This window comes from Elaeis guineensis, chromosome 3, assembly GCF_000442705.2.
Source record: "Elaeis guineensis isolate ETL-2024a chromosome 3, EG11, whole genome shotgun sequence".
Taxonomy (NCBI): Eukaryota; Viridiplantae; Streptophyta; class Magnoliopsida; order Arecales; family Arecaceae; genus Elaeis; species Elaeis guineensis.
Window position 1 is genome coordinate 122,023,410 of NC_025995.2, and position 12,242 is coordinate 122,035,651.

At 39.2% G+C, this 12,242-nt stretch overlaps 1 protein-coding gene across 1 annotated transcript; it reads left to right on the top strand.

Annotated features, from left to right (window-relative positions):
• The first annotated feature begins 7,071 nt into the window (after window positions 1-7,071).
• On the top strand, window positions 7,072-11,520 carry LOC105041454 (putative transcription factor bHLH041). Its single transcript, XM_019849110.3, has 8 exons — window positions 7,072-7,248; window positions 7,366-7,491; window positions 7,608-7,713; window positions 7,826-7,840; window positions 7,945-8,007; window positions 8,122-8,796; window positions 9,390-9,761; window positions 11,007-11,520. Exons 1-8 carry the CDS (start codon window positions 7,112-7,114, stop codon window positions 11,094-11,096), a joined length of 1,584 nt encoding a protein of 527 aa, XP_019704669.3. The 5' UTR covers window positions 7,072-7,111; the 3' UTR covers window positions 11,097-11,520.
• The last annotated feature ends 722 nt before the right edge of the window (window positions 11,521-12,242 follow it).

Below are 12,242 nucleotides of genomic sequence, written 5' to 3' on the forward strand. Positions count from 1 at the left end.
GGATTCCACGTGCGGCATCTTGAACCGACCTGGGATCGGTTCGTCGAGAATGAGTCAGGAGAGAGGTTGGGCGGTCTGGAAGTCGACGTCGTTCGAAGACTTCTGCCCGTCCACCTGCAACTGCGCAAGCCGACGGTCGATTTTCTGAACCTGCGTTCGTAGTCGTCCGTCCGTCGGTGCTGGAGACCCCAGGAGTGGAGTCTCCGGAAGATTTCGAGAGGGAGGCGGATGGCGTCCGCGGTCGCTTCTCCTTCCTCGCCCATTCCAGCAGGGAAGGAGAGAGCTGCTGGGACTGACGGGCATCGCGCCGTGGCCGCCCCTCCTCTCCGTGGGAGCACTGTGGCAGGCGCTCGCGCGGAGACGACGGAGATTGGCGCGGGCGTTGGCGGCTGCTCTTGGAGGGCATCGGACGTGCCGCCGGTTGTTGCTGGAGGCTTTTGACCGCGTCCGTCAGCACGGTCATCTGCCGTACGATTGCCGCGATCTGCGCCTCCGTGGTCACCGCGGGGTGCAGAGAGCTGGGTTCCGCCGCGGAGGGTGGCGGGGAGGCCTCTTCCCGACGGGAAGAGCGCCTCGCCGACCCTGTGACCCTCGATCGTTGGGCTCTTGTCTTTGTCATTAGTATCTTCCCCTTCCTGACGCGCCAATCTGTTGCGGCCAATCCCCTCGTCGCCTGGTCGTCGGGAACGAGCGCCTGCAAAAAAGGAAGTCCACACAGACCGGTGGTGACTCCGACGGGGACCCTCCGACGGTCAAGTCAGAGAGGTGACTGGGCAACAGTGAAATGAAGACAGAGAGCTCAATCGAGCGAGAGAGAGAGAGAGCAAGCCTGTTGTTTTTTCTGACCTCCTGCACTGTTGCCTTCCCCGATATATATATAGTGGAGCGTGGTATGGCCCGTCATTAATGGCGCGGACAATTGAGGAATTGTCAACTCACTGTAGACTGTCAGAGTCGCCGTGAAAGTGTCACACCGCCGTGGGGCTGTCAAATCACTAGGGTTGACAATGCCCTAGGCGGGATAATGCCCTTAGGTGGCAGTGCCGCATGTCGCTGTCAGAGCTGACAGGCTCTAGCGGCTGTACGGCGATCGGAGGAGCCGACCGACCCAGATCGGTTGCCATCCTTGTGGCGTCGGGTGGAGATTCGAGCCCCTTTGATGGTCAGCCGGGCATGTTGCGAGAGTCGGCCATCGGACTTTCTGGTTCAGTCGGTTCGGAGAGTGGAAAAGGTCTGCCGACCGGCGTATCCATAGTCGGTAGAGGGCCGTTAATCGGTCGGTGAGGACGTCCGCCGATCGATCGGTCGGCCGGCCAGACGGCCGGTCGGTCAGTCGCTCGATCGGTCGGTAGCTCGGTCGCTCCGTCGGTCGGTCGGTCGCTCCGTCGATCGGGCGGTCGGTCGTTCCGTCGGTCGGTCGGTCGGTTCGATTATAAGTCGGCACGAGCGAAGTCGGCCGGTATTCCCAACAATTCCCAAAAGAGATGCACATGTAACAGTTGTACTTGCTTCTCTACTTACTTATGTTTGACCCCGAGAGAATATGTTTCCCACTGCTAAACTACTTTTTTTTCATGAAGCTAGCCAATCTCAGATCCATATGGATACGTAAGTACGAAATCTTAGAACAATTTGAGTTGGATGACAGCATATGAAAACATTTTAACCTCATATAAATGCATCAATGTTAAACATTAGAGTTCAAAGATTGCCATAATTAATTGCTTTTGGCAACCAATTGACAGCTTCGTGACTATACACGCAAGATAAAATAAAATAGTTCACCTAATGTTATTCGAACTTTTTCAATTACTTGTTGGCCATTAGAAACCAACCATTGTCATCCTAACTTTAGTACTATGACCAACCAACACATATTGTATAATGTTAATTTTTGCCTCAATTGTCCATGACAATATTTAAAACCGAAGCAATTCTTAGTGTCATGGAAGAAACATTCTATATACTCCAACCCCCAACATTGTAGTTTACACAAATCTAATCTTTGTTCCTTGTCTCGCAATTAATTGCCTCCCAAAAAATATATGTATGCAAGCTATTATCAATTCCATGAAATAATTGTTACTCTTTCAGTAGTAACTACTTATATGAAAAATAACTGTTCAATCAAAATAATCTTATCATGCATGAGGTGTGTTTGACTATTAGCATGTTGAAATTCCACATCTCTTTGTCCAAGTTACTTGTATTTCCAACCCTGCGTCAATTTTGATAACGTGGTTGTTGACCATTCAACACCTTTCTCTAAAAATTTAATATTTATTTATTTCAATAAAAGTTTATTATTTGATAAAAAACAAAACTATGGGTACCGTACTTGTCAAACTCTTGTCTTATAAAATTCCAATCTCCAATTTATTGCTCTGTTGTGGTCAACAATTTATTCCAATCTAAGGAAAGTAACTTACTAAAAAAAAAAAAAAAAAAGAAAAACATTTTACATCCATCGAACTTGAACTTACGTGAGCAGACCTAAATTCCAGGTAAAGCAGAAACAAACTGCCCCACTCCACGTAACATCAAAAACTAAATTCCTTCGAGTAGAACTTTTAATCCTTTATTTTCTAAATGTTCAGACAGAGGCAAACCCACGAGTCTTGCGGTCACGCAGTCGCGTGACAACAGCATACTAAAATTCTTATTTTTCGTTGGTTTCTTCTTGTTTCTTTGTCCCATCATTTCATAGACCGGCAAATACTTGGCAATGTCGCCAGAGATCAAACAACATTTTAAATGCAACAACGTCAGACATCAAAGTTTATGAGATGCAAAAATCTTTGCTCTTGACTATATAATCGTATGTTAGAATATAGCAAAATCGAGAGTTTTTGTACACCAATAAATTTGATATAGAGCGTACCACCTAATTACTTTAAAACACATCGTGTACTTAACGATAAGTTTTTTCTTCCTTCAATTTTCAATGACGAAAATGCGCTTTCCTCTATACAATAAAAAAGAATAGTATTATTACTTTCAAATGCTTTGTATGACTTTCAGTAAATATATATATGACGTCTTGAATCATATATATGACTTTCTGTATATTTATAATATTTTGAATAATATATATGATTTTTTGATATTTTGTATAACTTCTTATGAATATATATGACATAACGTGAATATATATGACTTCTTGTGAGTATATATGACATCCTAAACAATATATAAGACTTCCTGTGAATATATATAACATCTCAAATGATATATATATAGTTTTCTAACGATATATATAGATTCCTAACGTCTTATATAACTTCCTGTGAATATATATGACGTTTCAAACAATATATATGACTTCTTGATGTCATATAAAGCATTTGAATGTCATATATATTGTTTGGGACGTCATATATATTTACAAAAAATCATATATATTGTTCGAAACATCATATATATTTATAGGAAGTCATATAAGGCGTTAGGAAGTAATGTATATCGTTCAAAATGTTATATATATTCATAAGAAGTCATATATATAGTTTGGAATGTCATATATACTCACAGGAAGTCATATAGGAGTTAGGAAATCATATATATTGTTCAGAATGTCATATATATTCATAGGATGTCATATATATTATTTGAAATGTCATATATATTCACAGAAAATTATATAAGATGTTAAGAAGCCTTATATGTCATGCAGAATGTCATATATATTGTTCAATATATCATATATATTCATAGGAAGTCACACAAAGCATCAAGAAGCCATATATATTACTCAGGATGTCATAAATATACAAGAAATCATATATATAGTTTAGGACGTCATATATATTTATGAAAAGTTATATAAAGTATTAGAAAGTAATAATACTATTCTTTCTTTGTTGTATAGAGGAAATGATCGATATTTTCGTCACCAAAAATTGAAGAAAGAAAAAAGCCTAACGGTATTTAATGTCCGTCCCATCTAAATGCGCTATGTGTTTTAATATTATTGGACGGTGCGCTACTATTGCACTGCTGAGAATTACGTTATAGCTAAAATAAATATATTCTTTGTGATATTTTTTAATTATCAGGTGTCCTTACGAGACTGGCTACAATCGCCGTGGTGACACTAGTCCCGTGACGGGTGCATTTTTATCGTTTTTAAAAATAACAGTGGAACCGCTGCGGATGACAACTATGTATTAGTTAATGCTAATCTTCTTATTAATTCTAATGCGGTAGGCTTACAAGTCAGGCTTTGTTATTCCATGGTTGATGTGCAAGCCGTGACGTACAACTGGACCTCTTTTAAGAAAAATTCAATCCATTGAGCGGGTTTTGGTTCCTATCGTTGACCCGGTTTAAGGTCTGGAAGGGAGCTGGCAACACAGCATTGAAGTGATCAATTAGATTCAATAGGACAATTTATAATTTAAGCTGTCCTTCAGATTCAATGGAATAATTAATAGTTGAAGCTGTCCTCCCATGGCTTGAAACTGTTTGTTGGTATGGTCCTTCCTCGTATGGGACCATGTCCTTCAAAATATAAGAAAACGGAAACGTCGCCGTTTAGGTTATGAGAACTGCCTGGCCCTAACTATTTTCAGCAAGAGAAAGATCACTTGGGAAAAAAAAAAAAAACCAAAAAAAAAAGTGCTATTTGTCAGAGGATCAGAGAGATGATTATATTTCAATTTTAATGAAATTTTAAGATATTGTTTCGGACATCAAGAGCTACAAATGGAAGGATTTTGATCTTTAAAAAAATTTTTTCATTAAAATTTTTTAAACATCCATATCCTAGCTATATTTTTATTTATTATTGAAATGAAAGTCAAGATTTAATCTTCAGAATATTTATATCGTCTCTAGTTGTTAAGAAAAGACCTATTATAATTTCATTATCCTAAATAGTGGAAGATTTTAGGTGGACTAGAATTTGTGATTTTTCTTTTTATACCGAAGGATTTTTTATATTAAAATTATGGTTATTTGTGGGTTGCTTGATTATTTTGCTTAATAATTGTTTAAAAAGATTGAGAAATTATTGTTGTTTGATAAATTATAATGATTTTCTATTTAATTGCACAAAAGGAGAAAAGAAGGTTTTTGATATTACTATTTGTTAATTGTAATTTTTCCAACACTATTCCATATGAATATGATAGAAGATTTAATTGTTTAATTTAAAAATTATAAAAAAATTACCTCCAAATGCCTATTTTATTAGGTTGTATAGGTTGTTTATTGCCTAGCATTGTTCCAATAATAATATTTTTATAAATACAAAGAGCAAAAATTATTATTTTATAAATTTATGATTATAATATATATTTATCATCTATTAAGTAAATCTTAAGTTTATAAATTTTAGAGATTGAGTCCAAATTGACTTAAGAGTACAGCAAATTGAGTCCAAACAAGCCTAAGACATCAATTCAGATCCAAATCAACTTAGGAACTCTAATCGAGTCCAAATCAACCTAGGATACTAGATTGAGACCAAATTGACTTAGAACATTTGATCTAGTCCAAATCTACCTAGGACACCAGTTCCAGTTAAAATTAACCTAGGACACGAATTCAAACTCAACTTGACTTACTCTTTATATATATCTTTTGTAATCTTAAGAAAAGAAAGCTATTAAGTGTTGAAGAGATCGGATATATTAGAAGCTAGGATTTATGAGAAAATCCTATATTTTGTGATTTTCAATTTTTTTAATGAAGCTTTTACACCGTCTTTAGTTGGGTATAGATTAATAGACTGAATTTCATAAATATTATATATAGGTTCTTATTTTTTCTCTTTCCTCTTTTTTTTGTTATATTTGTTCTTCTCCCTGCCTATTGCAATATCATCAGCAGATATTTTCTAGTATATTTTTTCAAAGCCATATTCTCTCAGGGAAAAAAAAATAAGAACAACAGGCCATGGAGCATAGACTGGTCCTGTGTATCTAGATTATTCTTTCTATACTTATTTTTGAATATAATTATTAAAGAAGCCGGACAATATACAATTCTTTTATAAAAATTTTGATACCTAGTAAGCAAGAACTTAAAAGGATGATGCAACAGACATGCTTTATTATGAGGGTGGCAATATCCTGTCTGAGATGTCCGGACCGGGTTATATAGAGCTGGAGTGGGAGGGACATAATAAAAGGTTACTAGTACCTAGATGATCCCTGACCACATGTAAGTGAGACATGTATGCATGTCTATTATACCATCCCATGGTTTCATCCTCACATGCACAAGTGGAGCACTTCTAACCTTTCAAAATGCCAAACTTTCCAACAGCGCTTTGACGAATAAGCAGTAGTGGTTATTATTATGGACGCATCCACATAACCCATGCAGAAGTTTATGAACTCCAAATGCATGCAACGACCAATGTATAAACGGAGAGTGATATTTGCACAAAAGATGTGAAAGCGAGAGTGCAATTTGGGTGAATTGGTCCAAAAAAAGGAGCCAACCTCTTACATCAAGATGGAAAAGAAGAAAAGACAGCCCTGCACCTAAACCAATCAACAATGTAATTTATATTTGATTAGCTAAGATAAATCCCAAGTTTTCAATCCAAAGAGATTTCAGACTGAGTTGGGCAAGGACAAGCTGGATTTGGTTAGCTGAAATAGGTTTTGACTGAGTTGCCTTACAAATTTTACTATAGAGAACTTTTTTTTTAATTATATTTGGAACACTTGGTTATAATTAACACAGCTCATGTTCGTGATTGCCCAAAACCCTGCCTGAGTTGTCTTGATTTGATAATTATCAACCCAAAATTCAATTTATATTAGGGAGATGTCGATGCTATCAGCCTAAGCTGGGTTAGGTTTGTCTTAACCTGGACCAAGTTGCACCTCTCTCTCCTCACTGCCTCCTACTTTGACCCCTTTTCAAACCCTCGCGAGCGAAGACTTTGAACGACTACTTTTCTTCCTCTGAATGTTTCTGGCTGCTCGATTCGCTATACCATTCCATACTTTCCGCACCAAATCTCTCTCACTTTCTTCCCCTCGTTCTCGTCCTCTCGCGTCCGACCCCACCTGCTCCAAATAACGCGAATAAACCATAAGAACCCGAGCAGGAAAGAAATATAGATGGCAACGACACCTCCAAAAGTGAGGGCTGTATGCCTCTCCCCATCTCACTCATGGACTCCGTCTTTCTCCTTGGCGCCGAGGCCCGCGGGTGCTTCCTCCAGAGCGCAGCACGGATCCTCGGATGCTCGTATATTTGCCTGTGGACGCCGCTTCCCCACCAATCCAAGTATGTCAGTCACCCTCTCTCCTCTCCTCTTTCCGCCGTCTTAATTTCTTCCCTCTAAAGCCATCTGTCCTCTTTACCACTTAATTAATTAATCTTGGTTGCATGCACTTCCATCAGTCACTTGGCCTCCATCGGCGGATGGCACCACGAGGACGACAGCAGCCACCCCAGCTCTTCATCGGGCAGCCTCTCCCGGAGGCTCTTCGAGGCCTACCGGAATTCGGCTTTCAGCATGGACAGCGGGTACGTACGTGGCTAAAAGTCCCTGAAACGAAGCTGTATATAAATGAGCATGCGTTGCTTGATGCCTATATACGTTCTGTCTTGTTGATACGGGCTTTTGATTTTTCCGTTTCAAGGTGTGTCCCTGGGTTGGCCTACAAGGGAAGGATCCCATATATCGAGCTAGGGGAGTCGGAGTTGATGAACTCGGCTGCGACGCAAATCCAGCGGCGGTTTTATCAGGTAATTAAAGGATGCAGTAAGGGAGGAGAGATGGAATACACCTTGCGCTTTCTATGGGATTTGCTTATTATGGAGATGCTTACTTTGGGTATGTCTTCATTGTTAATTTCAGGAAGCCGGAATTAAGGTTGGTACCTAACATTTAGGGTCACAAGCTGTTCCTATTGTTTTTGTTGAAACTAGAAGAAAAGAATATAAACCACCAATGGAATGGATTGTTCTTTTCGACAGACGGCTGTTTTTATGGGATGCAGCAGCGGGGAGATTGAATTAGGGATGACCATGTCAAATATTGTAAGCAATTTTAGCTCACATTTTACCATGGATGGATTGTGATACCATGCAACATTTTGATCTCCAATTTGATGTCAATTAATGTATATATTATTTTTCTAAATGGATTTTCAGGGGCAGATATACACGCAGATGAACATCCAGCAAGTGTTTTCCGAAGATTTCGTTCAGCACTCCCTCTTACGGGACCCATTCCCGGCACCCGACCAGAGTAAGCCCTCAGAGTCATCCTCGTCGCTTCGATCTTTGTCGGTGGGAAGTCCGGAGTGCTCATCCCTCCTACTCACCAAGACGAGTGTTCCTTTCATGCCTGAGGTGACCGGAGAGCAAGCTTTAGTGGTTCCACCACACCAAATAGCCATGCAAGCCTATGGTCGATACCGAGATGTCCAGCTTCCAACTCCTGCAAGTGATGATGCAGCAATCACGAGAGCAATGCTTGCTATTCTCTCTTCAGCTTCTTCTTCTTCTCCTCCATTGCTCTACCAGTCTCTACGCCAGGATCAAGCCCAGGGGAGCCCAAGGAACCGTCCGGTGGGGCCATTTAGGCCCTATAACCCAGCCCTTGCTCCAAATCTCGAACCCAGGGCAGCGGCGCATGGCCAGAAGATGGTGAAAACGGCAATCTCTATGCTTAGAGGGATATATCATATGAGATATCAGACTCGTATGCAGGAGTTACGGCCGACAAGCAATCAGTTGCACCATATGATATCCGAGCGCAGGCGCCGAGAGAAGCTTAATGAGAGTTTCCATGCACTCAGAATGTTATTACCACCAGGTTCTAAGGTATGCAACTTCTTCAAGCAAGTGTAATCATATAAAAGCAACCTTAATTCCTTAACAAGTATTGAATTCGTCGATGCAGGCTGTATACTCATAATTAAATCCCATATTTCATGTTTCTTTTACCTATCTGTTGACAACCTGATCAGTTGTAGAACAATTAATGTGTCTTGTTACACAGGAACTGGGGGATCCATAATTCATTTTGACATATGTTTCATGTTCGGTCTGCTTATATGCAACAACTTGATCGGTAGCAAAGCATATTGTTGAGAAGAAGTATCGGATTGAAGTCCGTTTTAAGAACTAATGAGATTAGCTTCTGTCCATAAAAAAAGAAACAGGATTTCTGCGGTACTCAAAAAGTACCGTAGAATGCTGTGTATTGTTAGATGCCATTCATTACAAAATGGACGGCCCTTGACATGGATTTTTCATTCACCGACATTAATTGTAGGCTTTTAATTTATATCCAGTCTCACTTTTTATACTCGTTATAACTATCTCTGACAGCTTGATTAGAAGAATAGTACAACAAGAAGTTATCAGATGAACAATCTTTTGACATGTTCTTTTTTATTTTTTCCTTGCAACAGAAGGACAAGGCATCAGTGCTTGCCAACACAAAGGACTATGTGAATACTTTAAAAGCTCAAATCTCTGAGCTAGAAGAGAGAAACCGAATGCTAGAATTGCAACTTCAACCTGCTGTTGAAATTACAGAAGTTGGTGATTCAACAGAAACAGTAGAAGTTCAGATAACAAGGGCGTCCGAATCAACATCACAAACCCAAAGAATCAACCTTAGAATTACAGTTAGGGTAGAATGTGATATGATTGATTTAGTTCTCCGCATACTTAAATGCCTGAAAGAGATGGGAAATATCAGCTTAGTATCAGTGGATGCAAGCACAGGTCCACCACAAACGAATACATTTGCAAGCTCAAATTTCACACTACAAGTTCAGGTACGGAATATAGTTTCAAATGTCCATCGTTTATTTGATAATACTCATTTGGAATTGCTGCCAATATTATTGTTGATACAATGCTAAAAAAACTGATGAACTACAAGTTGGACAACTTTTATTTCACTTCCAAAAATTCTACTTTAAAATAATTTTGACATATTAACAAGATGTTCAGTTTAACTTTTAATCCAAAGAAATTCATGTTTGTAAGAGTTTATGCCTAAACTACTCTTTAAAGGGGAAAGATCCCAAATTACTATTGTAGATTATAATGGAAACAAGTTGGTAAAAAAAATTGAATCTTAGCATTTCAACAAACTAAAGAAAAATTTTCTTAGAAAAAAGACAGAAGCTTTTATATTTAGAAATGTGATCTCAAGAAAATTATGTTTCTACTAGTATAAACTTGAACTATATTTCATTCCTTGCAGTCCAATTGTTTTGTTAATAACCCTTCCAAAAAGATCAAAGGACATGAAGCAGGGAACAAAGCAAGAGCAAAGGACCTTTGCTTTTTTCCTTTTTTTTTTTTCAAGGCAAGGAATAAAATGTACTAAAGCATTGCATGATTAGGAGAATAGAATAAAGTTATAAACACATCTTATTTTATGCAAGGTTAAAAGCAACTCTTCAAAGTATTAGGAAATTTTTAGGCGCCCTCTTCATGCAGGCTTTTTAACTTTTGAGAATTCCCTTTGTATCCTTTACTGAATGGTTGTCAATGACTGGGTCCATAATAAACATCTATAACTCGTATTACAATTTTGACTGTCCCACCAAATGTTTGAGCCAATGGATGGACTTAAAACAGCTAGGTCAATTTCTTCCTCCTGTACATGTTAACATATAATCGCTTCGACTGTGTCAATTTTTAATGGAAAAGACATCTAATGTGATCTTTTAATAAGGCCGACGGATTTTATTAAGTTCTAACGCTCGCCAACATCATAACCTCCTGATCTTTCTGGCTGTCAAACTAATCAAACACCACGAATTTTAATTAATACGTGTAGGCTCGTTCAGCCACAAAGTTGCTTGAATTGAGATCACTGATGCATGATAACCGGACCAACTGGAGAATCGTTTCTTGTCACTCCATATACTAATATATCTTCATATATATACTCTGTAGTCCATTATGAAACACATATGACGCGAAGTTTCCTTTGTAATTATCAAGGCTTCGTCTACTTCATATCAATGAAAAAAATAATACGGAGGGTGCTGCCATTGATGTCACAGGCCAGTGATTGGGACGAGGAGACGTTCAAGGAAGCCGTAACCAGGGTGGTTGACGGTTTGGTGGCGCGACCAGCAACCACAACTTCTTGACCTCCAATATTTTAATACATATAGAGATAGAGCACGAGGAGCTGCATGACATCCAATTCTATTCAAAGATGGAAAAATCTAGACAAGGAAGGCAATATGGATTCTTGGATTCTCCAATTGGACGGAGGCGGGCTGGGTGTCCTTTTGGTGGCTCGACCTCATTGACTGCAGTTTGAATGGGTCTAAAGTTGGATATAGGGAGCCATACCAAAGCCGGGTGCAGTGAAGGATGGGAAACTCCCCTTAGCTTTAATCTCCATCCACTGCCTACAATTTTGTTCTTTTAAATTAACACATACGGATATTTAAGTGTGGTCAGGATAAAAATTTTGATGTAGTTTCGTGATTAAATTCTTGCTGTTTACGTAAAATGGCCAAGAGACGGCGGCTTTGACCGACCAATAGAATTAGATTTTTTTGGTAATCACTTTGTTCCATCAGGTATGTGGATCATTTTTTTTTAGTGTGATTTGAGATTTAGTATGCTGCTTGGCGATTAAATTTTGTTGTTTGAGTAAAGAGGCCTTCCGACGGCGAATTTGACTGACTAGTAGTGATTCTATTAATAATTACTTCATTCTCGTGGGTTATATCTTCATTTGTACATCATGCTTGCTCCACCTGATGCGCCACCTTTCTCTATCCCCTGTCAACATCATGGTCCCAAGCTTGGACACTTTGTTGAAAATATTTGGAAAATTATACCATTGCTGCAGTTTGGAAGCAAATAATTTTTGCTGGGGAATTAATGAATAGAGTTTACTTGAGAGGATTTTGCTACGGTACTTCAAAAATTATTTTTATTTTTTTAATCTATTTTGAACCGTCGGATTTGTTGTGGTGGAGAGTGAGAGACTTCATTAGTCTCATATTAATTGTGAGTCAAGAAAAATTTTGATTTATATAAGAGAATCATCCTTTCCACATGAGGCGTCTTTTAAAGGATAAAATCGTGAGCTTTATAGGACAGAGCGGACAATATCTCATATGTCGAGCTATGAGCTCCTAACCGTAATATTGGTACCCACCGTGGGGCCGATGCACCTCCTTCGGACCGTGAGGTTCCTCCCACCCACACTCCATGGGCTGTGGTAAAAATAAAAAGGAGGGCAACTCCTATCCGTACACAGACTCCCTCTTGACTGG